Here is a 27,061-nt window from a genome sequence, read left to right as displayed (position 1 = left end):
TTCACCTGAAACAGCAATGAAATCCTTAGTGAAATACCGGTAGTTGATGTTTGCTAAACAAACAATCAATAGACTGAGCTAATGCATGTGGCTAAATTAGCGATTGTGGGTTATTATTATTTTGATATACAGTAATACTTCAACTTACGAGTGCTCTAACGTACGAGAAACTTGAGATACGAGCCAGCTTTTAAGCACGTTTTAGCACTAACATACGAGCAATGTTTGAGATACGAGCACGTGAGTCAGTTGCGAAGTATGCCGGAGGTGTTTTATGAGAACAGCATCACTCTGTATTTTTTAATTACTCAGGTTATACTTTTGTACCGTGTTTTTTGTGAGCAATTTTCAGTGCAGAATTATGTGAATTAAAAGTACGGTGCGTAGACCGAAAGTTTGCCAGTAAAATGAAAGTTAATGGAAAGAAAAGCAAATGCTAACAATTGATATTAAACAGAAAATTATTGTAAGATATGCGAAATGTGTATGCGTGATTGAGCTAGCTCAGCAATATGACAGAAATACATCCACAATTATCCAACTGAAGGGTTATATTCAGGGCATTTAGTTTGCAAAAGGACTAACCATAGTTTCTAAACGACGCAGCGATCTTCACGACCGCTGATGGAGAGACTGCTCAGGCATTGGATAAAAGATAAACAATTGGCCGGTGACAGCGTAACTGAAACGATTTTTCAATAAAGGCGAAAAGACCGGTGGTTAAAAGGCAAAAAGGCCTATGTGAAAAGGCCGGTGCTATCTATAAAAATAGACTTTCGGACAAGTTGGCTAGTGGTCGTGCATTAACCTTTTGTGACGAGACCAGTGTTCGTCCTAATAGCAACACATCGAAAGGGCGACAAAGGTAAACGTCCTTAGATAGGTTTATCTTAAAACGGCCGGCTAGTCGTGAAAGCGAAACAAAGGAAAAATTAGCTAACTAGCGAGAAACTTTCAACTATGAACGCCGAAGAAATTTTAATTACGTTAAGTTAAAAATGAAAGTTTGCTTTTAGGTTTGCTTTTAAGTTGGTTTTTTAAGACTTTGATAAAATCCAAATTTATCAAATTCAACTGCTGTAATGAAGGATAACACTTATATCTCCCTCCCTGGCAAATGCTAGCGTTAGCTGCTACTGTATGTATTTAATTTTACATTTTAATTAATCACATTTCCTTGCATTATTTTTTATTTGTTGCTTTTTGAAAGCATGCGGTAAGTTAAGGCAATAACCAACATGTTTTTTCTGTTACAATATCTTGTTATGAGTGTTTTATTTGCATTTTTTAGAGTATAGAAACCAATCAATATATATTTAAGTGTTCTATATATAAATAAATTGCACCAACATGCGAGTAAATTAACATACGAGCTCAGTTTCGGAAGGCATTAAGCTCGTAAGTCGAAGTATGACTGTATTGTCATTGGTCCATTTTTGTAAGTTAATAAAGAATTGATTTTGTTTATTTGGGAGAATTGAATCGAGCCATTGAAGTTACAATAGCTAAATTGGGAATTGAATCAGGATGTTTTTGCAATGACTTGTGAATAGAATAGATTCTTATATGGCATATGATGCAAAATAATTGGGAATTGAATTGCTAACTTTTTGGTGAGAATTGAAATGAATCGAGTCATTTTTTTAAATCTCATAAACGCTTTTAGTATTTGCAGCAATTATTGTTGTGTACGAAAGTTATACTCATTTAAGACAAGCCAACTTGTATTAAGAACCTATTTGCTGATGGCTAGTCAAAACAGGCACCTATTTTATATTAGATGTATCTTACATTGACGTGTATACACTATTTAAGTGTGTTCACTATTTTTGTAATTTTCACTCTTTTACCACGAGAGCTTCAGTACACAGGGCTTTCCATGCGAAACACGTACAAGTTTTGTTATAAATTAAGCGAATCAATATTCTACAATAACACGGCATTTGGCCGGAAATGTATCAATCAAGTTGTTATTAACGTTAACATATTACACATATGTTGTCTAGAATCGGAGTTATGCTTGTTTTGGACATATGTGGCATATTTAAATTCAAGAAATGTCAAGATTAAATTTAATAACTATAAACGGTTTGAAGATCTGCATATACCACGTGGTAAACTTTTTTAGACTTTGCTCTATAAAGATGATTTTTGTTTCTTAATTTTAGTTGAATACATAGTAAGGTCGTTGGTTTACAGGTTAATACATTAAAACTCATAGAGTTATTTATATGCAACTTCATGCTTCGCCAGGAAATACATTACAGCAATGATCTCTTCAAATAGTCACAGCTTGTAGGTCACCCGGAGTTTGTGATAAATAGAAATATTTCTTCATACCGACAAACGGCAGCGCAGGTTGCTGCCGAAAATATTTTTGAGTTCTCACTTGAATTTAGCACAATCTGGTAATACTCTTATATTAGTTCTTATATTATTATGTATACATAGATGCTCTGCTAGTTTTGTTCTGAGCGTTTTAGTCAAAACTTTAGTAATTGCACCATAACTGATTTGATATTTGTGCAAGCAGTTATCAGACTATCAGAGCTAAAAAACAATAAAACAAAAACCAGTCACACAGAGCAGCAATGCATTACACTTTTACACAAGACAGGTTGAGATTGTTTGTATTTGTCTAAATATATGCTAAATATGAATCTAGCTTTTGGAAACCTGACCTAAAATTGGTTATACTGGCATTTATCGATGGCGCTTCTCTGGTGGTTTAACGTGAATAAATCTACAAGGTGAAGCGATGGAATGCTTTCGGAAAAATTTAAGCAATTTAAGTAATGTGACCAGTCGTTGAATTTATTATTTGGTACTTGTAACCTGATTGTTTGTGAAACAGGGAAAGTCTTTAGATTACATGTCTTTGGGTTTTATGCCCAAAATAACGCTACTGACTTTCAAAACATCAAAACAGCTACTCATTTTGTCATCTCTGTCACTACTCAAAACACCAAACGTATTTGTAACGTGGTTACAATGACTTATCCCTACTTGACGGATGCTATTAAACATTATTACTGCTTGCGATAATTGGTTTCATGCATGTCAGCTGAGTCTTGTGTTATGTGTGTTTAGGGAGAAGTTATATTATACATAATCAATCTGAATCTACACACAGCATCAGTGTTGAATTTGTTATGTCATATTCTATTTTGACTATGTTTAGTTTTTGCACTTTTGCCTAACTTGTGTCAACTAATTTGGTTACTACTGGTTCAGGTAGGCCTACTAGTGAAGATGTTAAGCTATTATAAGCCGTACTAATATTTACCAGTAAAATATGCTTTTTTATTCTAAAAATCAAAGAAGTAAAATACACAACTAACAGACTTCTAAAACAATAATATTAATGAAAGAAGGTTGAAATAGCGAATAAAAGTTACAACATTACTCGAATGATCATCTATGTTCTTCTCCACGGTCCTGTCTGGCTGTGAGTCTCGACAGTCAAACGAGAGTATGACAGTCCTTAGATATAGATGGTCAGCTAGTGATGGAGGTAGAGGCTCCGCAGTCAAAAAAAGAGAGCCTCCCCAGGCGGTGGGATGATAGCTCCACAGGCAACAGAAAGGAGAGCCTCTGTAGGGGCGGGGGAAAAGAGAGCCTCAGCTGATGCTCGGGAGAGGAGCTGATTGAAGTCATTGAAGCTGTTCTCTTATATCAATCTAGCATGTGGGAAGGCTAGTCTGTGGGGGGAAGGTTGAGTGTTAAGGTTCAATGCTTCAAGTCAGTTGTGTGGAGATATCTTTTTGTGTAAGTCTCCGGCTGGTATATGTGATGTAGACATGTAAGATGGAGCTCGTGACTAACTCTTGGTATTTAGGTCGTGTCTGACAGAGGATGGCAGATCTGTATACATGTAATCATCTGATTCGTCTCCAAGGTTTCTTTGGTGGTCTAGCAGGGCGATTGACTCATTTTCTGTGATGGGTTCCTTCCACCCTAGAGTTTCTAATTTGCTTGTTGTTGCTTTTCCAATTATTGGATCGTTTGAGGTTTTGGGATCATGTTGTTAGATCTTGTAGTCTGGCTTCACTCTCTGTTTTTATTTTGTTTTGGTGGGATTTTCACACAACATTTATATACTACATGGATGGTAATAGCAGCAAACAAACATAAATGTGTGCAATAGACAATGAAGTTGTCAAAATTTTTGAGATCTCCGCATTAAGTTGTGAACTTGTTTATGTTATCACACAGTTTGTCTTTAGCTTTACTGAAGTGTGTTAAATGTGATAAACAGTTACAGTACTATGCGGCCGAGACAATGTAATATTAACATATAAATCCTATGGTACTGTTGAAAGACTATATCTCAATGTTTGGCAAATTTATAACGTATTTTTAATCCAGATAAGAAGTGTGGTGACGGTGTTCAATTGGTTAACTCTGATCAGTCATTTAAGCATTCCACGAGCTATATATAGTGTTTCTCATTTGTCAATCTTAGTCAATTGTTATTCTTAGGTAAGACATGCTAGCTAAATTTTTACTAATTTAACCTTTTGCAATTGTAACAAACGAGCAATCGCAATAATTCAAGATTACGCAATCTTTGGCTGAACCACTAATACTCGTGACATAACCATGCTACCAATTAGAGTATTGCTCTTCAGATTTGCGGACAACTCACAGGACAATTATTTTATCTGTACACATTGAATCTTTCTATTATCTTGTCCTTGCCATCTATTCCCATCCTTGGTTTAGCCAGCATCATAGAATTATTAACTATACTACTATACTTAATATAGTATAGTTAATAGGTCTATGGCCGGCATCAGGATCATTGGTTTTGATTCAGTTATTGGTATTTCAGCACTGTTTTATAGTATTCCTGGATTCTTATGTAGTTCATTTGTTCTTTATGACAGTTGGACTGAGTTTGACATTCGTTTTGCTGTTTCTCATACAGTTCCTTTTTGGGAGTTGATATTATTATTGGTTAACAGGTATGCTGCAACAGTTACCAGACCATGTTTTATCTTGAAAAACTCATCAATCCTATGTAGTAAAGTGTATGATTAAATTTTAAGAAAGTAACACCATTGTTCATTTCTTATCTTATGTGTACTTTTTAGGGCTGCTGATCATATTTCTTGTTGAAGATGTTACATGACAGAAAAATTATATATGTTAGATATATGTGTTACACTTGTTTCCGAAGTGTCTTAAAAATAGATCTTATGTATTATCCTATTAAGCGTGCTTGGGGAAAGGGGCTTTAGGGTAAGTTGTCCTTAACCTCATTCTATCATTCAGATATGTCGGTCATCTAAGCTGCTCATCCACTAGATATTTGCTATACCTGAAAGGTGTGTGAACCTAGCCTTTTCCAACAGTCCGTAGTTTTTCGATATGCCTGATAGTAAACAAAATCGCAGATATTCATTCCTGAATGAGTCATCATTTAACCTAGAACATATTTTCCCAGACAACCAGTTTTTTCTGTTTTGTAGCCTGTCTCATTGGTTTAGATTTCAAAGGTGCACTAAATTTGGGCTCTATTGCACATTTTCCTATGGGGTTGTCAATTAAAATATTGCTTTTGAGATCTTTGTATCAAAATAAAGACTGATCACCAGAATATACCAAACTAGCTGAATGTCCTGCGTTGCACGGGTAATAAAAAACAGATTATAAACAGTACATTACCAACATTATCTTACCTACCATATTACCTTTGTTCTACATTTCCTGCGACTGTTTAGAAGCGGTTTTCATTACCCCTGCAATGCTGGGCATTCACCTAGTGAGGCCAGCTGCGAATCGTTACGTGATACAACATCGGTATGAGTATTTTAACTGATGTGATGGATATTTTCACCATTATCAATGGCTATGCTTCAGTTGAAGGCTGTAGTATAATGGATAAAGTTGATGCTTTCAAATCTTGAGGTTCTGAGATCAAATCCTCTGCTAAGTGGATTTTATTGCAAAAACCTTATTGCCATAACTGGACTGAGATTTATATATATTGATAAACTGGTAAAAATGTAGTGAAGGTAGACTAAAGTTCAGATTTTGTCATCTTTATACAATAGATTCGCTACAAACATTTAACGTTTTAATACAACAAATAATGCAGACAATATTTGTAACTTGCACTTAACTAATTTGTTTTGTAAGCTAGTCGCGGGCCTTGAAGGTTGACTTGCAACAAAATTCACGTTACAGTTATTTGATATGAAAAGATTCACCATGTCTTACTCTGTTGGGTTGTAGGTGCAAAATATGTGGAAAAGTGATTACAAGCTCTTAAAAGCTAAAAAACGAACAGAAAATCGCAGCCACACTAGACCGCCGTAGTTTGGATTCCCTTTTCAAAACGGCTCAAATGTGATGTAGTTGTGAAAGATGGTTTCTGTTTACACTTTCATGCAACCTTATTCGTCGAAATATTTTCACAAATATACTTCACGCATTCAATAAAACTATGTCTGTTGTTCTTACGCGTCTGTTTTATCGTCATCGTAATGCTGTCACTTTTAGCAGTGATATCTTATAACTTACCGTAAAAATTTGTTTAATTTTTTAGCCTTAGCTTGAAGAAGTACATATCATTGTCTGATAATCATGACAAGCCTGTTGGTCACTTGTGATAATCGAAAAGTGCTGCAAAAATTATTTTCGAAGTTTTGGGTCACATGATTAGATTATGAGTTGTCGATTAGACCAAACCGAAACAAAACTGTAAAGTAGCGAGCATCTATATTTGATACCGGGTCTTCGGTAAAACCCGCAATGTTTCTCATAAACTAGTGCTACAATAAGTTTTATATTGAGCTTTTTATGCCTCTCAATTCACGTGAGAACATCACGTAACAAGACAATAACCAAATTTCATGGCTACGTCATCGAAATAAAGCGATTCCAATCTACGGCGGCTTTTCATTTTTGAGTTTTTAAGAGCTTGTAATCACATTTCCACATATTTGGCACCTACAACACAACAGAGTAAGACATGGTGAATCTTTTGATACCAAATAACTGTAATGTGAATTTTATTGCAAGTCAACCTTTAAGATTTGCAAACAAGTTCAGTGACCAACTGGAGCAGTTGCCAGAAAATTTTTAATTTTGAAATTTTTTTATCAAAGACCTGAAATTAGAACAAACCTTTCAAATTTTGCATGTCGCTACAGGTGAGGTTCCATGCATTGATGAGAACTTTTCTGACTACTCACCAAATATGTCAGTTGATCATTTTGGTCTGGCAAAGGACACAAGAACATATCAGCTGATAATCATCTAGCGGTTTTTGTTGCATCCTTCGAGAAATGAAACTGCGACTCCATTTAAAGTATGATGGTCTCATGAACGACCAATCAATGCATTGAATCAACACTGTGTGAAGACTCTATTTGCGATTTCCATTTTGTATTCAAAATCATGCGCTGTAAAGTGTAACCAGAGCTATTGATATTAGTTTAGTATTTTAAAATTAATATAAAAATTTCAATTTGCTGCAACCTAAAAACATTAGTTAATATTTATCTTTCATCTGGTAAGCTGGTTCTAACAAACTACTATTATTTACAGAATACAAAGATGGCCGTTCTGCTTGCTAAAGGACTTCTCTGCTGTTGTTTTGCTGCATCAGTTTTTGCTGCATCCGATCCGGTAATTCATTTCAAGGATGGCTTTTACGATGTGAGCAAAGGATTTAGTGGTAGTTGTGAAATAGATGATGACCTTTCGAATATTGAAGTTCATGTGACTGACTGCGATACCTCTTGCGACCCTGAAATAATTCCTGAGTTTGGCCAAGCATCGACCAAGCTGAATACTTCATATATTAGCTCGTTTCCTAGCAATAAAACACTTATGTTCACCATAGAGGAGCCTGCCTTGCGGGTTTATAACATATGGTGCCTTACTAGTACAACAAGCATCTCTGCCGTTGCTATAGTCTCTGACCTCAAAGTTGCCGAAGCTGCCGATGGAAGTTTTCATTGTAACATGACATTTTATTCTAATGTATATAACGAGCTCTTGCAAAAAGTTGAATGGCTGGTTAATGGCATGGTGGTGGAAGGTAGTGAAACCGAAGTGCTGAAAGATTCCGTGACAGATTCATCTGGCGCCTATTCTTTGAACTTTCCTCTTGCCAGTGACCGTAAGTATATTGGTGTTCCGGTATGTAACCATAAGCTGTTTTACTTTGTAGAATGCCAGCTACTGTACTTCAAGTTTTCTTTATTCACTATCATAGTGCGTCTGATGTTCCAATGACATTGAGCATCTTTTTTGCTAATTTGCATTTTAAAATCCATCCGATGTCTGTGCCAAGCAATTTCCAATGTAAAAATTTGTTTTGACTGATTATACAAGTGATAGGTTTCATGCATGCTATGTTTGTGCTTCATTTTTCTTGATTAAACACATTTTTTTATATTTATAAAATAATATTTAATAGAAAATGGAATAAATGAGAAAAACGAGTTTTTCATAATTATTCACATGCCAAAACCACTATTGAAGTGTAATTCATCAATTAAAACGGAACTTTGTTATGCGTACTTAATCTTTTATAATACTTTGATATGCGCTTCCATTTTCAAGCTTAGCTTGCCAAGACTTACCAGTTCAAAGATTTCAAATCACAAAAAGATCTGCTATTTCTTCAGCATTCATCTTTTGTTAAAAAATACAAAAAAAAAGATCATGCAGTAGATCTGTGTTTTGTATTAATTGTTAATTTTTTCAACGACAAAATCTATTTTCAGACAACACTAAGCAATAATTTCAATTGCATTTCAATGGATGAAGATAATGCTTTATTTGAGTTTTGTTCGGAGACACTAGGTCATTGCTCTTATAGAAGTCATTATAAAAACATGAATATAAAAACATGATTATAAAAACATGAATATTAAATCAAGTTTTCAGCTTTCATACATTTTTTAATTGCTTCATCTTTAAGCTTTGCCAATTATAAGCTATTTATCAATTTTTAAATTTGTCCATATTAACACTATATTCAGTTTGTCCAAACAATTGCAAAAGTTAGTCATTGTTTGGCCAGTTTCTCATCTGCCGAAAACCAAAAATTGTTCTTAACAATTGACCAATCCAGCCTTTTCAAAGTCTGTCCAATTATTATCAAATTCCAATGAGTTAGGTGGACCAACTCACCCCAAAAAGAATATGGATCCCGGGTTTTTAAAAGTGAAACTAGTAATTGTTATGAAATTAAACTACCCTAGGACACTTATGTGTTCGCGCCATCTAACTTTCGCATTTTCGCGGAGTCATCCTCTTGCGAAAATTTCATGAGCGAAACTCAACTATCATAACAAACGAGCGAAAACGCGAAGTTAAATAGCTTTATTCATTGATATCCACAATAAAATCGTCATATTAGAAATGCAGGTAACCTTTGTGTGTGGTGGGCTCATTGGGCAATTTCTGCTGAACTCATTATAGCTAATACGCCGACTGAGCGGCGTGGCAAAGCAAATTGAGATAACAGGTTTTTTGGAAAAGCCAAGACAAATGAGGAAGATGATGATATTAGTTTAGTCACTGAATTTGTAACTGAATGGATGAAAACTGAACAGGATGAAAGTCTGGTAGGGAAAGTCATAAAATTGAATAATAATTATTGTAGCGATGAATTTTATTACCAACCAAAGACAATAACAATCTTGAGCCATGGCCACCGCCGCTATAAATACTTGATATTTAATATCGATACCACATCAGTCATGGCGGCAAGGACCTAGACTTTATTGATAGTCCAAAAAACAAATAGCAGCAAGCGATCAAGTTGCATTGTCGATCTCGCCCACACATTTCTACCCGCGGTTCACAAATACAAACTAGTCCCAAATTGGAAACTTTTTTATACTAGTGAACTGGACCTGAGGAATCTAATTATGTTTGTTCTACTGCATTTATTTTCACATCACTATATTTTCGCACTCATCAGATCCGCGAAATTAAGTTGCAGCAAAATTTTACTCTGTATGGTACTCACGAAACTAAATACTAGCGAAATATAAGTGTCCTAGGGTAGTACTACTCCTTCGATGTCAAAACATTTCTGATTCATTATCATTATGCAATGATCAACCCTCCCCCCTGGGAATTGAACATAACTAAATTGAAGGTTAACTCGTCACATGGCAATCAAGATTTCTCTTCAATGATCCGTAAATCACAATTTTGGCAAAATTTGTGGAATTGCTGGCTTACCAACTGTCTACCAATATACATAATTTACAAATACATATGTAAAATATATGTGTTTATTTTGTATACGAATTAGTATAAATATATACTGCTGAAGTAAATAATTATGGAAAAGATAATTACTAAAGTAAACTAATGAAGAGTGCTGAACACGAAGTGTGGAACTAAGTCTATGAATAGTTTGAAGATTAGGTTTTATTTTACTTTCAGCTGTCAGTGTTAAGCAGACGGTCTTACCTCTCATCACGCTCTCCTCTCATCACGCTCTCCTCTCATCACGCTCTCCTCTAGATATAAATACTTACCAGTAATTACTGAAACATATATATTCTAGAGCCTACTTCACCTGGTGAGTATGAGTGCAGATGGACCCAGGAGAAAGCAATTCCTCTCTCTGCATCCATGGCTGTCATTGGTAAACCTGAAGAGGCTGCCATAGATATTGTCCCTTTCAAAGAGCAATATATGGATAAAGACTCCCTCGGTATTCTTTGCTCTGTATGTGACTATTCTTTACTCTTGTAGTCTTGTATTCAGCGACTTATTCTCAAGCACTTCTTACATTATTTCATTAAATATTCAGGTCCTACAGTCATGCAGACGAGTCGGTCTGTCAAAGAATGGTTTGTGAACACACTATAGTCTTTTTGACTGAGCAGCCTCCAAAAACTGTATGAATCTATTTATCGCTAGACTCGGTATGGAATTGCATTGCAATAGAACCTAAACTTACCCTTACTGAAACTATCAATTTATTTAATATTAAACAGTCAAACCTCCACTTATAATCACCTCTACAGATAAATTTTCTGACATTTGATGTACATTTGCGAGAATATATGATACAATTATCAATTACAATACAGTATAAATTCTAATTATCTAGATACAAAGTAATACCCAACATACTATGTTCAAAATTTTTCAAAACATTACAGTTTTGTAAGTAAAAGTAAAAAGGCAAAAATGGTCAATCAAAATATAAGAGTTTAGTTGAATCAAATTATGTATTATGTAAGTTAGAGTATGCTGCATATTTGTGTCACACTCTTTGCCATCAAACTCAGCTGAGTCCGTCTTTCCTTGGTGAAGTAATGGTAGAACTCTCTCTATTCTTGCATAGAATAATAACAATAATAACAACAACCTCCTTTTGTAATTTATTGCTTTATTATGTTAGATTGCACGTACATTTTTATGTACATCTTTTATGTCATTTTTGTTTCAATGCTGTATTTAAATACTTAAAGTAGTTACTATTGCGGTTTAGTATCTGAAACAAATTGAACACGAAACAATGTATTGTATATGAATATTCGCTACAAAATGTGACGATTAAGCATGAGAAGCGTATATCGGAACTGCAAATATGTATTTTAAGTGATGTACCGTAAAACCGCTAATTAAACATCATGGCGCTCTATTTTTCAACCTTTTCTCTGTGGTAGCGGTCAATTGGAGGCGGTGTTCTATTAGAGGCTGGCAGTGTATTTTTTAAATGGCTCGTCAGAATTTTGAGAAAATAAATTCAGCCTTATTGCGGGCGACGCGAATGTTGCCTATAGTTTCTCTTTTTTCGGTGAAGAGATGTTAAACCTTTTGGATGCAATAAAGCTGCTAACTTACCCTCAGCTTGTCAAAAATCTATTAATAAATATGCATGGAGAAACAGAGAAATATCTCTACCAGTTTATATCTATTGCTTGCAATTGACCCGCGATGATATTATAGCCTGTGTCCTTCTTTGCAGTTTGTTTGAATTTTCAATTTTCATTTCATTCTTTATTTGAAGACATCTTTATATTTTATATCTATATTTGACAATGTTGTATAAAAGCTCATTGATATGTTTGCTACAATTTGCAGCCAAAAATAGCTTTTTATGTGCAATAGAACTGGAGTTATCAGCATCGATCCATTGTAAGCTGTGTTAAAATGGCCGCAAGGATGATATTTACTAACATGCTATGAATCTGCATGTTTATAAGTTATATAATGATAATCTATCAAATGATACAAATATCTATTCATGAACAAGTGACATAAACAAACCATACTTATATTACATGCAGAAACAAAAATTGATGTTTCTAAATCAAAAATATTTGCATCGATTGCTCGGATAGCTGCGTTCTGATTGTTGCTTTCGATGGAATGAACATCTTCTGTTTGTTCAATACCTTCCACAATATGTTCTGGCCTCAACTATTCTTCTGTATTGCCGAACTAGTCGATATTAGCGTACAAACAATTTTTTGGCAGAGAAAAACCTTTACGCGCTGAATTTAGCCCAAATGCAACGCGTAAAAGTTTGCTCGCTAAACGTAACCTTTGGCTCAAAACTTGCAAACCATTTTTCATATGCATGTTCTTTGAAGTATTAAGACCCCGTTAAACAAGGAACTAATTAGCCTGAGTGACGCTTTATTTTTCAACCCTTCTCTCGTAGTGGCGTTTAAATAGAGGTGGCTTTCAATTAGAGGTTTTACGGTACCTTACACTACTTGCATTGTTTTCCTGGAATCTCACCGGTTATACGCAGCTCACAGTAACAATTTTAATTCAGCTAAGAAGTCAAGGACGAGCAGTTTTATTTAGATATTGTCTGGCCACATAGTTTTGTTGCCAGTCGTGAAAATCCATATATTTTGCCACAACTTCATTAAGTATTTGATTTTTTAATATTTTTAAGTTCAACTGGTTCAAACAATTTGAGAATTAATAAAGTTGTGCAAATCTTAGCTTTGCATGAGCAGTTATATCTATGAACACCTGTTTTCTCTTTTAGCATTTATAACATATATCCTTTTAACAGTTACATTTATCACTGTTGAACATGTTCCAAAGTAAAACTACTCAATTTTCATGATGAAATGAAACGAAATATGTCTGTTCTAATTGGTTTCTGCAATAGATAATTGTCTAAATAATGAACGTAAACGACTCAATTTTTGAGACATTATGCAAGTTTTTGAATGGTAACTGATTCTGTTTTTAACGTTAATCACCCAACTATTGGCCTGTGTGTACATCTTTCATAGAATGATAGGAACTAGATGAGTGATCACTATTGCAGAATGGTCACTGAAGACAAACCAAGATAATGATAGGAGTATTATACTAATACTGCCAAGATTTTCAGCAATACTTCGCACGCTCCCAACATTGATCCATGCTGAAAATTATGCCAATCAGGTTTAGCATAAGAAGTGCTGCCAAAACCCTTTAAGAACTGTCTAATATGAATTGTTTGGTAACATAAAGCAGCATTTAGATTTGATACTGCCATTCATTTAAAATAATTTTGCGTTATTTGTTTGACAACTCCTAGGATTTGAGAGCTCAAGAAACCATGGCCATAGTTTTTTTATCTTTCTCAGTCTATAACTGCAACATAACAAGTGATTCTTGCCGTATCCATTTACCAGTTTTTCTCAAATGTTTCCGTGGCATGGTCAAATTGTTGAAATCCCATTAAGCATTTTTATGTTTTTATGCAGTTCTATGGATTTCCTGCCCCAAACATCACATGGTCGTTGAATGGTGTTGTCATGGATGCTGATGTTTTTACCGTGGCAACGTATGGACCTCTGACTATTTCTGAATACTACATACAGTCTTTGGAAGACAGTGAAGACAAAGGAGAGTATAGGTACCAGTTCTTTATTTTATATGTTGTAGGTGCTGTTGTAAGCAAAACTTGACCTTTGTGTGAGTTTGTCTATGAATTGTTTTCTTTAGTTTTTTCCGAGGTTTTTTGTGAGTTCTGTTCCATATGTATTAACAGCTGAAATTGTTTAGAAATTTTCTTGGTGTCTGTGTCGGCATTCATCTCACTTTTTCGTAGATAATTGCGCTGTTTAGGCCCAAGAGGGTATAGGCTTTGATCAGAGTTTCTGCATAGGCACTAGCGGTTCGGCGCAGTTCTTGAACAAACTAAGAAATTCGCTTGGCTCTGGCACAGTTAGAATTTTTGAGCAGACTAGTACGACTGCATCTTCATAGCATAGACTACTACTTCCTCTGTTATGAATCAGATTATATACACTTTATACAGCGTATTCTGATGTATCTTTGACCAGAGCATCTTTGTCATATTTTTGCTATTAGAGTTTTGTGCGAGTTTAAGACTGCTTATAGTTTTCGACATCGCCTGTCAGGTCATCCGCGCGCCTTTCCTTTTATACAGAGTTTTCTTTCCCTTGTAGCTGCTTCGCCAACAATAGCATGGGAAATGCTTCGATAGCAAAGACTCTTCACGCAAGAGATAAACTAGCGCCAGTCTGGCCCTTCCTTGGAATTGTATTACAGGTGAATTGTAAACAATTTTCACACTTATACTTAGCTAGTTTTAAACTAACTGTACCTACTGTTGCCTCTTTCCTGACATTCTACTAACAGCAGATGTTTTTAATGCTTTTAATTCTGTTGTCAGTGTCAATATCCCTTCGCAATATTGCTCTTTGTTACTGACTATCATGCCGCAGGTGCTGGTTCTGGCCATTTGTATTGCGGTTGGAGAGAAACATAGGAAGAAGAAAATTAATGAAAAAAAGGCTCGAGAGCAGGACGCCTTAATGAGGTAATCTCTCCTACTTCTTGGTATGTATTAGCTATTTTAGCCTCGTCTCACACCTCCTAATATCTAATAATAGTATATCGCTGATGCGATTAATTTTCGCTTGGTCCCTATTTAGTGCTTCCAGTGTCTGTGGGGTAGTTTAGCAGTCTCTAGATAGTGGTTTCATGCTCTCTAGCTGGTAGTCTCACAATGCTCAAGCTGTCCTTCTGCAGGAACATGGTGATGGTTTGAAGTATTGCGGGTAGATGTCATTAGTACAGTAGCCGTCCTTGTACTTTCTGGTTGATGAGATATGCTTAGGTAGGCTGTGTTTATGGTAGAGCTACTTTTAAGCTTAGATATAACATTATGCAGTAGATGCCCCTGTAATGCAAACTTTTTGTATGTAAATTCCACTTGACGTAAAGCATTGATGTTAAGTTTTTGCATCGTATTACATAGGATATCTATATAGAAGCATCAAGTTGGTGCAAGTTTTCAAAGTGGATTTAAGTGACGAGAGTTCCATAGTTTGCTTTGAAAATATCATTTTCTCTCTACAGTGGAAGGACAGAAAATAAGTGGCTGTTAAATTATTTGAAAAACTCAAACGTGGTTGATGTTGATAGGTGCAGATGTTATAACTCTGTTGATAGGTACAGATGTTATAACTCTGTTGATAGGTACAGATGTTATAACTCTGTTGATAGGTACAGATGTTATAACTCTGTTGATAGGTACAGATGTTATAACTCTGTTGATAGGTACAGATGTTATAACTCTGTTGATAGGTACAGATGTTATAACTCTGTTGATAGGTACAGATGTTATAACTCTGTTGATAGGTACAGATGTTATAACTCTGTTGATAGGTACAGATGTTATAACTATGTTGATAGGTACAGATGTTATAACTATGTTGATAGGTACAGATGTTATAACTCGATCTACTCAACTGAGTGTCACGAGTTTGAGTCTCATTGAAAGTGATATTTTATTCTTACCTTTAATTTTGGTTTCGGATGAATAAAAAGACACCGCTTTTGTTATAGTAAAAATTTTTTTTTACTACATTTTAGACATATACAATGGTTTTCTTCTTGCAGCATGGACCTTTGTGGTGAAAAAATGTGAACAGAATTGAGTTGAATTGACATCAAAAGTGTGCACTCAGATTAATTAAATTAATCCTAATCAAATTATGGTTATCATGGACCCTGGACCAAGTGTAATAATAAGAAACAAAGAGAACTTGTTGATACAAACCAATAACACCACAATTTTACTGTCGTTAAATTAAAGAGTTAAGTTTAGTTATTTTTGTCTAGAAGGGCCAATAGAGTGCGTTTAGGAGGATTTTGGAACGTATTAGCCTATTTGCATGCATTTTATGCTTGGGATAACGTGAAATCCTTACATCGTAAACATTTTGGACCGGATTATTTACGTTGTAGGGCATGTACTGTATTGGTCATTTTAATGTCTTAGTCATTATCAAGCACCGGTCATAGCGGGCCATATACAGATGGCATTCCTAATTTGGTCTCATGGAATACTCCTATCAGTTTTATCAACAAAAGGTAGTTCAGGTTTTAAACCTAGAGAATAAAGAAATGTTTAATATTAATAATTCTTTTATGAATATTATTGCAGATAGGAGGCTCTTAAGCTAATAGTACTGGTGACCAGCGAGAATTTGCTCGAGCTATTGCTATTATTTGAAGTTGACGTCGATGGATGTATTTGTTCCTGCTGTATTAGTAGTCATACACATAAATATTTTATTTCATACACCCCATTGCTAATCTCATCTCGTGTGACACTCAATTTTGTAACTCTGTTAATTTGTTGAATGAATAAGCAATGTAAGCAAGGGAACGTCCATGTGACTATCTTTGTACAGCTCCCCTTCTTACTGATAACAGGGAATAGTTTTATCCATTTCATTCAAATGTATTGTTTCGTGATGTTTGACGAGGATAGCTTTTTTGAAGGTTTTATTCTATTGCAATAGATTATTTGGAGGTTTTTGTGAGCACAGACTTTTGCAATTGATTAACTTTTGGTTATCTTAAGCGGTTACCTGGTAACATCGTTTCGATATCTTTTCGTTAATGTGATGAAATGTTTTTAATCTGTGGTGTACTTGGTCAATCCATTAGAGCCTAAACTAATGTCTGTACAATGTTGTAATCTGCTTTTAGCTTTCTGTTGTACTGTAATCACTAGATATTGACTGTTTGAACGACATTTGTAAATTATAAAGATTTATTATTCATACTAAAATACATATACATGTATATGATTTTAATGAGCCAAAAATCATTGGTGTGATAAAACAGTTGTAACCTCTTTCATCAAATTCCGAGTATGATTAAGAACAGACATGAAATATATCTGCATCTATGTCATGTACCCTTATGTACAATTAGGTATGTCGTTATTTGGTCTGATCTTAGCATTTAAAAATGGCCATTTTTAAGTTGTCATTGTCAAAAAATGGAGAATGGAAACCGCAACATTTTTGTAAACTAAATGCTAGCAAACTTGTAGTGATACTCTCTGAAAGCCAGTTGCTGATGGCTTACTATTCATCTACATTAAGAGTCCCTAATTTTAGATTCTTATGGCATAAGCTTCAAGGTTTGCCGTTTTTTGTATTTGCTGATTTGATGCAAGATTCCAACAAATTGTATTAAAGGCCTGAAGGATATAATCAGCAAAAGTGATTAGTGTATTGTATCACTGCTCCACGAGCAATCACGAAGAATATACTCAAGATGAAGTGTCAACAGTTAAATAGAAATGATGAGCTTACTGGTACAGTTGAGCATTTGATCTTACTAAAATCATGCTTTATTTATATCAGATCAACAGCATAACGATTATAGAAACAACATAATGGTTGTGTATATTTGGAGCCTGTCAAATAATCTGGGTCTGTATCAGTCGGTAGAACTAGCTAGTGTGGTAATACCAATAGCCTTGTCATTAAATTATAAATCATTTAGCAAAACACGCAATATCAAATATATTTTTGAGACTACTAATTAGGAATTCTCTGTCTTTGAAAGAATAGCTGCTATTCTTCGGTGTCGATCTTCATCCGAGTTAGTCCTGCTTGAGGGTCTGCTGTTTGGAAGACCAGGACATTCTCTCTGGTTATCACTGTTGCTACTATTGACTATAGCTGCAATTCTGGCCTGTCTATTTTCGGTGTTAGAGCCAGAGTAACTTCGATTGTTTGTTATGTTGGTCTGTGGTGGTCTCCTTCTGCCAATGCTGTCTAAAGATTCTGTTGAATCACCCATGATTGCTGCAATTCTCGCCTGTCTCCGTTCTAACCCACTTCTACTTGGTGATTCTCTAGTGTTCCAAAGTTTTAAACTAGGATCACGATTGGGAGATTCTCTTAGTCCAAAAGTTGTCGGACAGAAGTCATCGTAATTGACTGTTCCACTGCTGTGTCTCTGAGAGCGAGACTTTTGGCTGAGTGTGGTACCAAACGGGATGCTGAAGCCATCTGATTGTGTACTTGAAGCAGATGGCTGGCGCGATGCTGGTTGAAATCTACTTTTGGATAGTGGTGGAGACTGTTCGACTTCGATGGGAATCACTCGCTCTATAATATCATCTGAACTAGCTGAAGGTCTTGCATAGTTTTCATCATACAAAGCAGAAAGTCTTAGACGTCTTTGAAGTTCTAATTCTCGAACAGGTGAAGGGGACCAGTAGCGGTGCCTTCCTATTGGAGTACTGTCATCTAAGTCCTGGTCAATGCTTGGTTCACGGCTGTTGTTCCGTGAAGATCGTGAGTATCGTCCTGATGGAGTAGAATCACCTCTGCTAGATTGTGGAGAAAAGTTTGAAGCTTTTGGTGAACCAATTGCCAGAGCAGATGATTTGCGTGACCGGTTATATCTTCCTGTTTCTGATCGGGAAGTGTGATCAACCTTCGTTGTACATGGTGATGGAATTCGCTGCGCTAATTCATTAATATTTCCGCTATTTTTTTCAGAATTCTGTCTACTTCTGACATTTTTAACAGAAACATCATCGGGCACTTCCACCAGATTCTCTAGCAAACTGGCCCGACATTCCAATCTGGATGGAAAATTAGAACTTTCACTGTTCTCGGGATCTTGCAACACCGAGGCGCTGCTATCTTCATTTTCTTGGTGAATCACTTTATAGCGATCTTCGGTGTCAGCCTGAACCGATGGCTCCTCTAATTCCTGTGCCTCATGGCCATTGATATTGTGATCAAGACATGTGGGGGATTTGCTGGCTAACAAATGACTGGAATTACATTCATCTACTCCTGCATCTGTGTAGTAATTGTAAAGTTCATCCTCTTCAGAATCCTCCTCTGTTGAGCTCTCATTTTCAGATTGAGAAACTTTTTTTAAACAAGCTTGCACATCACTTGCTGACTTAGAATTTGCTTCTAAATGTTTTCGTCTATCGGTATGTATCATATCCATCTCCCCCTTCATATTGAGCTCGCTTACGTCATCATTGACAAGTGTCTCAACACTCTCCAAACGCTGAACAGACCCTGAATTTGTATCATCATCATCATAAGCTTGTTCCTCTACGTTGCAACCAATAAGTAATGCTACATCATCCGTGGTTGCTGAAGATTTTGTGGAGCCAGAACTATCATAGCCACTAGAACATGATAGGGAGGAAGTTGTTCCTACCAATGGCAGCCCTCCCGGATTATTGCATGTTTGTAAAGTATTTTTGTTGTTGATTAGCTCCGCCTTTGCTTTACCCTGGGCAATTCTCTCATCCATACGTACCCTCCAGCCTGGAATCTCAGCAACTTCTGGTTCTGGTAAAAAGCAAGGTGTTGTTGATGCTGCTTTGCGTTCCTGAGCAATCCGGGCAAATCGGTTTATGGCTATAACTGCTTGGATCACTTTCTACAAAGATGTCGCATTTTGTACACGACATGTATAATAGAAATATTTATAAAATAGTAGCGTTATGTAGAATATATTACTGTGTAGAATGTAATATTATTGTGTAGAATATAGTATTATTAAATAGAATATATTATTATGTAAAATATTGTACTAATACGTGGAAGAGAGTTGCATGCATCATAGAAGCAACACGCAGCTGATGCTGTCTGAAGGCCCATTTATTTTAATGCTATTCAAGGGGTACTTTTTAACATAACTTTCTAGCTATTTTGAAAATTGATATTATAAGTGGTTGTTTTGGCATGTACTGAACCAAATGCATAAAATTATCTTCCCTGTACAACGCTTCCTTGTTAACATATTACTGACTTGAAAGTGATGATGGAGGTAAGGTCTATGCATTTTGCAATGATAGATACAAGTGGAAGAGCATTAAGTGTTCAGAAGTGAAGGGTAGTAGTACTGGTCAGGGACAATCACAAATTACTCTCATTATAGGTATGTCACTGAATATTACCTCAGTGAACTGAAAACTGAAAACTTAACAAAATGGGCGATGAATGTATTCGTGCAGGGTTTAGTTCTAAGGCTATGTGAAGTCCTGTTTAATAATAACCTAGTATCAGTTTTGAAAACAAATCCTGCAAAAATATGTTTGTAGTAGTTATGAAACCTGACTGCCTTAAGTATGCATGGCCAAATAGTTAGTTTTTATGTGCTATTTATTGCATACTATTACAAGTGCATTTATATTGTTATTGCCTTATTTAAAATATTCGGCGACATATATAATTGCTATATCAGTTTTTATTTTGTTTTCATCAAACCTTTTGAGATTTTACCAAAACAACTGAACTTTTACCAAAACTGCAGTAAAAATATGAAAATAACCTTGTCTTTAGATGTTTGGTATATTTTTTGATCTAAGGTTTTGCGTAGACACAAGTGAAACTGAGTCGTCAACCAAGTTTGAAAGCGGCATGGTGCGACGGAAGACTAAGATAGGAAAATTTAAACTTGGTTGTGATGCAAAATCTTGAGAAAGTCATGACTGTATAAACATTGCATAATTCGAGTGTTACATCTCCCTTTAGTGTATGACAGTAACATACTGTCTTGTTAGTGGTTTCTTTCTATGTCGCCAATGATGACTTCATAGGTTTGCTTTTCATAAAAATTACCTTCATGAATCAATAACTTCTGCTTTGCTGTTTCCAAATGGCTAAAAAACGTCACAATATGGCAGTCTAGCCATTCGTTCAGATAGGTTAACTCTATAGTCTCAATATATCTATTTACAAAACTGTACAGCACTGCCATTTAATAATCTAGTATGTCCGTTTGTCCAGGCTTGAAAATTCTGAAGTTGTCTCCTCAGTCATTTTAATGTTCAAGGCGAGGGACACATGTCGATGGTTTCCTTGACTAAAGCTTGATTGAAGTCTTGTCTATACAAGTAGGTATTTTAGAGCACAGATAATTATCAATGGGCATCATATCAATGCTTTACTGCGTACGAAGGCTGGGCAGGGGTTTGCTGTTTTCTTCACAATTCCTTAGACAAAATCATTATTTTTTTGTTAAATATATATGGGTCAACAAGGTTATGCATTCCGTATTTTCCTAGTTTTATTAATCATACGAAAAATTATCTTTTGATGCGACTTTCCAAAATCCAAGAACTGCCTTTTTAAGTAATGTAATAAGCCAATGAAATGCATGCATTGCAAACATCAACATGCTGAGCCTTGTGTCAATGCACATCCATGCCTGTATTCAACTTAAACGTTGATCAGAGGTAATTACACAGAGTGTAGCAACCTTTTATGTAAGCCAACTAGTTGTTTCCTGAACAGCGAGAATAACTAGTACAAGTGAGTAATAACCATACAATTTACACACAGCTCATGCATAATCCCTAGGAGCTCGTAAACATGATCGCGCAGGTGAGAATCGATAGCACCTATGCGTTTCAATGCATATTTTATGACAGCCATTTTACCACCCTGATGCCTTGACCTCTATAAACGATTGCTCTCTATAAAGCGCCAAACATAAGTCTTTGGTGCAGGCTTCTGCCACACCTTAGACATAGAAAGTTTCCTGCAGGCCGAACAATAAATGCTGGGCTGAGGTTTTTGCTGATTGAGCCACCATATTGCCTAAGAGATCCAGTTCATAGCACCTAAGCCTCACATCTAGTCTATGCTATTCCTAAAAAATGACTGGCTATGACACGTTTTATTTGAAGAATTTTCAGCTATTTAATTCCGACTGCCTTTGATTTATCAGACTTGTGAAAGTGGGCGTAGCGTGGCAAACTTACCTTCCATTTTCGTTTGACAAAAAACTTGATATGGTGTTTTTTGGAGAGGTGCTTGTTGGTCTGGGATCTTGTGATTTTATTCAACCATGAATGTTTCATGCATTCCAACGCAGTCATTCTCTTTCTGCAATCGAAGTAAAGGTTAGTGATGAGTGTTAGAAGGAAAATGTTTCAACTTAGAAAATCCTTTAGCCCTACTACTTGCCTACTCCCTGTCTACTACTTGTCTACTACCTGTCTACTACGACTAATACTTGTCTACTACCTGTCTACTACTACTAATACTTGTCTTTTTATAAATTAAACCAGTAGAACAGAGAAATGTTGAAAGTTACTAGCACTCAAGAAGGTTACTAATGAAAGTTGTGAGCCAAAACCAACATTTGATGAGTTGGGCAATTCAGTTCATTCAGTTGTATCAGTGGTGATGCAGTTTTCCCACATGTTCTATCAGTAGCAGATCTAAAGTTTTAAAGTCATGACTTAAAAAAAAGATATTATTTATCACCTCGGGTCCTTTACTAGCAGCTTTTTAATGAAATCTTTGCATCCTGCTGTGACCTCATCAAACTCCTCGGCAGCAAAATCAAAATCGATTCTCAAGATATTACAGATTGTGTCAGCATCATCATCACCACAGAAAGGAGACAAGCCTGAAACCCTACAACGATTGTTCAGATGTAAAGCTTATAATTACGAGTGTAGTTCCTTGACAACTCATTTGGCAACTGATTTAGCGAAGCGGATGAATAAGATCTTAAGGAGCTATTAAAAAGGCCTTTATGGAAACCAGCTCAAACAGTTTCATGGCTCTTACAAACACGGTTTAAGGGAAACTAACATGAACAGTTCCGCCAATCCATCAGATATAAACGATAAAACTGTAGCGGGAAAAGAGTAGAGTTGCTCAGTTTAATTTCTAAATCAATTTGATCATGTGATCTGATCGGTCAAAATTACTGGCCTTCTTTCACCTCACTACATTATTTCATTCCTTAATAGACAAATAATCGTCCATCGCTAACCATTTTTGACTTCAATGTTTATAACTAGTATATCTATTGAGTATATTACCTGGTACAGTTGTTTACTATAATACTAGAAAATATTAAAAAAAACCTTGTAGTAGAGATAAAAGCGACAGTCCTAAGATGGCAAACAGAACGTTGATTGTAGATCACTCAAGACATTTTATGCCTTCTCGCCACCTTTCACTGACTGCTAATTCATTCAGTTGATGTACCAAAAAGTTATTGAAAGGGAAAAGGCTGAGGCTATGAGGGTTATAGCCACAATGTATGTTAACTTGGTTAGACAAGAGCCATTGCTGACTGTTTTGCAGTTGCATTTGCAGCATTATTTCTTTCAGACACTTATTTCTCAATGCGAAGAAATCATAGACAATTTTAGTATCATTGAATCCCGAACCTTCCAGTCACCACATCATTTGCACAAACAAAATATTTTAAAAATCTCTCAATTTATACTGTGGTATCTACATCTAGTTAAAAAATATTTTTAGCCAGAATTTTCTTTTAAATTTTATTTTACATCAATATCATTTTTTAAAATAAATAAATGTTCTAGAATGACATACAGAACATAGCAGATGACTCCAACGCTCCACATATCAGTTGACGGAGTTACATCCTCATAGTTGCAGACTTCAGGCGCCATGAAGTCCACTGTGCCAGCCATCACCTTGGTGCTGGAGAATGAGTCATATCTTGTGGCAAGCCCAAAATCTATTATCTTAATGCGTGTACCTGTTTTGGCAACACATATTACGTTTTCTGGCTGCAACACATAAGAACAATGAGCAGGTGTTGCTGGACTACAACAAGGGGAAATAATAATTCATTTGACTACGTTATGATAAACTCATTGCATTAGTTTGCTAGGCCTGTGTTCCCACAAGCCAGCATATAGAAGTGAAGATGAATATGTGAAGATGTCAAATAATATCTTATAACCCCATAAATATGACCAAAACATTCTTACAACGATAAGCTGGAAATGGGTACATCGAAATTATAAGGTGAACAATGGACACGCTTGAGAAAATGTTGGAAAAGGAAACACTATGCACTTACTTTAGCATTGCTCACTCACGCTTAAGCCTTATTACCATAATTACTTTAAAGAGTAAGTAGTGAGTAGGTAATTTGGCAGTTTACTATGTTTCAATTACCTCAATCATTCTATCAAATAATATGCTATAAATCTGCAAATTTATAAATTTTATAATAATCAATCAAATGCTACAAATATGTATTCAAGAACAAGTGACATAAACAAGCCATAATTATAATACAAACAGATAGAAAAACTAATATTTTTGAAACAAAAATATTTGCATTTTTCGCTCGGCAGGTTGTGTTCTGATTGTTGCTATGGACCTGTGGATTATACGGGTCAGACTGGTAATTCGGTGTAATCTATATAGATGATCGGATTTAAGAAAAACTGGTTGTAGATTCGCTAAACGTGAAAGTAAATACAGCTTTTCAAATAGCCAACAAATGGCTAGTCATACCAGTTGGCTGCAAGTAGAAACAGTCATACAATCGCATGTCAGAATCTTATCACGTTTCAAATAAACTTAATCAAACTAGCGGAATGCTTGCACGAGCGGGTAACTCTTAAAGGGATGGGAGTCAATATCTAAACGTACTCTCAGACACCATATAGCAGCGATACCTTCATATCTAGATGCAGGATGTTCTGCGAGTGAATGAAAGCGATGCCATCAATGATCTGCCTCATGAACAGAATGGCCACGCGCTCAGTCAGGTCAAAGTCCTCATCTACTACTCGATCAAAAAGCTCGCCACCATTGACCCTGAAGAAACACACAGCTGCTGTCACTAACCATATATACAGAACAATTACCAACGAAACATTATGGTATTTTTCACAAAATGTAACAATAAATGAGCGGTTTATAGTAACATATTATAATCCCAACTCAGTCAGTCTAGGCTATAACTGCTGGCCAGTACGAGTCAAACTAACGGATAGTTGACAGAAAACTAATGAACAATTTACACTCTAGAATCAGTGTGAAAGAGTCTCGTGTGGCACAGAATGCTAGGAGCTGTAGAACAAGCGTGTAATAGAGAGCAGGTAAGAGCAATTAGAGTGCAATATAGTTGATTGCCTGCGCTTACATCTTCACTAGTAGCAAGACTTTATGCTGAAATAATTAGGCTTTCTCTCACAGCCACTTTACAGAGGCAGATTTAGCATTGCGAACTATGAGCCAACTAAACCTAATAAACAAACATAAGGAGTGAGTGAAATAAGGCATAGCAATTATTATATTACATAGCTGCTGACAAAGAGGTGCAGAGGCTAGCAAGATTAAAGAGGGGGTTAAACATACATGAATGTATCTCATTGATGATCATTGTATGATAATCAGAGGTTGTGATGACTGCAGCCGTCTATGCTCATGTCAAATAAATACTCCCACATTTTGCTCATGAAGCTTGGATAGTTTGTGAGCATGGACAGCTAGTTAACTAACACCACAAACACAATTAACAAGTTATTAAAGATTAACTGATTAACAAACACAACTACAGATGTGACTCGACACCTAGGTATAAGAAACCAAACCAAGTAAATGAAGAAGGTAGAGAGGAAATTAGACCATGCTAGCAAACAAAAACCTTTACAAGAACAGCTATAAATCAAGAATATCTGAGAGACAAGACAATGGGACAAACTCAAATAGGTCAAGGACAGAAAAGTAATGTTCAGTAAGAAAACTGAAGACTTACAGCTCTGTGATGATACACATCTGTTTTGCGCTCTCAAAGGCATCATATATTTGCAATATCTTTGGATGCCGCAGCTGCGACATTATCTTTATTTCTTTTCTCACATCCTCTTTCTCCTTTTCTCTCCTCGCTGTTACAATTTTAGCCGCCAACACCAGTCCAGATGATTTTTCATTACATCTTCTGACTTCCCCAAATTTACCTCTAGTAAAAGCACAATATTATAGGACTGAAAATACTCACTGGCTCACAGCTTCATGAGTGTCCTATTTCATTTGTTTGCCTTCAGCAACAATGTTACTAACCTGCCCAGCAGTTTATCATGAAGATCATAATCTCTGTCGAACCAGTAGTCAGTGTGAATTGTGATATTTCTTGGTTCAAAGGGAAGTTCTTCGCCTACAGCCGTGTTAAGTGGATTATTTTACATCAAACCACACATATTTGAGGATAAGCATCGATGCTATATCTCATGTTAGGCGAACTCAAATATTTGTAGATTTATTCATGCAGCAAATATAATACAGCTCTATTATGCTGCATGTGTCCTGGAATTATCTACATACAATAGAGTAGAATTGTTGATGATTCAGTTCAAGGCAACCAATATCCTTGGAGTGAAACTGACAGGTTATAAATAAAACATTGAATAAACCGCCATCTGTTACCTAGTGGCATTGTAACTGAAATGGAATAAACAAAAATTGCAGTCAAGCTAGCACATCTTAAAGTCTTACCTTCCTCCTCTGGATCTATCACATTCTTTCGAGCATAGGCTATCTTCCGCTTGCTCATCTTGCACTGAGCTCAAGATTATGTTTAACAAATATATGAAGAATTTTGCTAGGAATTGGCTAAGAAGGCTGATGAATAGCTCAAGCGATCTAATGCTTGTAATTTGTTTACTCACTGCTTACATTCCGGAATATTCGACAGGTTTGCTAGATCTTGTTATGTAAGGGCAAGGCCGATGCGAGTAAGGTCTGCTCATCATGAATGCTAATTAGCAATTTGCCAACACTAAATATCAATTAATCCTCGCATACTGATATGATAGATGGCAAAAGCTGACACGCGGCTGACTTGTTCCGATCACTACACTCATCTGAACTTATTCTCATCTTTATATGGAACTTCCTTATTGTCTTCAGATGTAACTATTGACTATTATTATTAGTGCCAAGAAGAATATAAACATGAATGACACTGCTTGCCAGTTCTCTGTACTAATTTATGTTAAGTATAT

At 35.8% G+C, this 27,061-nt stretch overlaps 2 protein-coding genes across 3 annotated transcripts; one reads left to right on the top strand and one right to left on the bottom strand.

Moving 5' to 3' along the window:
* Positions 1-2,296: 2,296 nt before the first annotated feature.
* On the top strand, positions 2,297-17,088 carry LOC137393515 (neuroplastin-like). 2 transcript variants are annotated; one of them, XM_068080094.1, is made up of 7 exons: positions 2,297-2,408; positions 7,558-8,134; positions 10,547-10,710; positions 13,713-13,864; positions 14,421-14,523; positions 14,700-14,794; positions 16,427-17,088. In XM_068080094.1, the coding sequence occupies exons 2-7, from the start codon at positions 7,567-7,569 to the stop codon at positions 16,428-16,430; spliced, it is 1,086 nt and encodes a 361-aa protein (XP_067936195.1). In that variant the 5' UTR covers positions 2,297-2,408; positions 7,558-7,566; the 3' UTR covers positions 16,431-17,088. The 2 variants fall into 2 exon arrangements, with proteins under 2 accessions (XP_067936195.1, XP_067936196.1); XM_068080095.1 differs by having other exon boundaries at positions 14,700-14,814.
* Positions 17,089-17,515: 427 nt separating this feature from the next.
* LOC137393838 (uncharacterized) lies at positions 17,516-26,610 on the bottom strand. Its single transcript, XM_068080547.1, has 8 exons — positions 26,553-26,610; positions 26,121-26,214; positions 25,816-26,019; positions 24,731-24,872; positions 23,628-23,827; positions 22,539-22,691; positions 22,031-22,154; positions 17,516-19,701 (listed from the first exon to the last, which is right to left on the bottom strand). Exons 1-8 carry the CDS (start codon positions 26,608-26,610, stop codon positions 17,824-17,826), a joined length of 2,853 nt encoding a protein of 950 aa, XP_067936648.1. The 3' UTR covers positions 17,516-17,823.
* Between the last annotated feature and the right edge of the window lie 451 nt (positions 26,611-27,061).

This window comes from Watersipora subatra, chromosome 4 (genome assembly GCF_963576615.1).
Source record: "Watersipora subatra chromosome 4, tzWatSuba1.1, whole genome shotgun sequence".
Classification (NCBI taxonomy): domain Eukaryota; kingdom Metazoa; phylum Bryozoa; class Gymnolaemata; order Cheilostomatida; family Watersiporidae; genus Watersipora; species Watersipora subatra.
The sequence above is the reverse complement of the archived record's forward strand: the minus strand, read 5'-3'. Positions and strand labels throughout refer to the sequence as shown.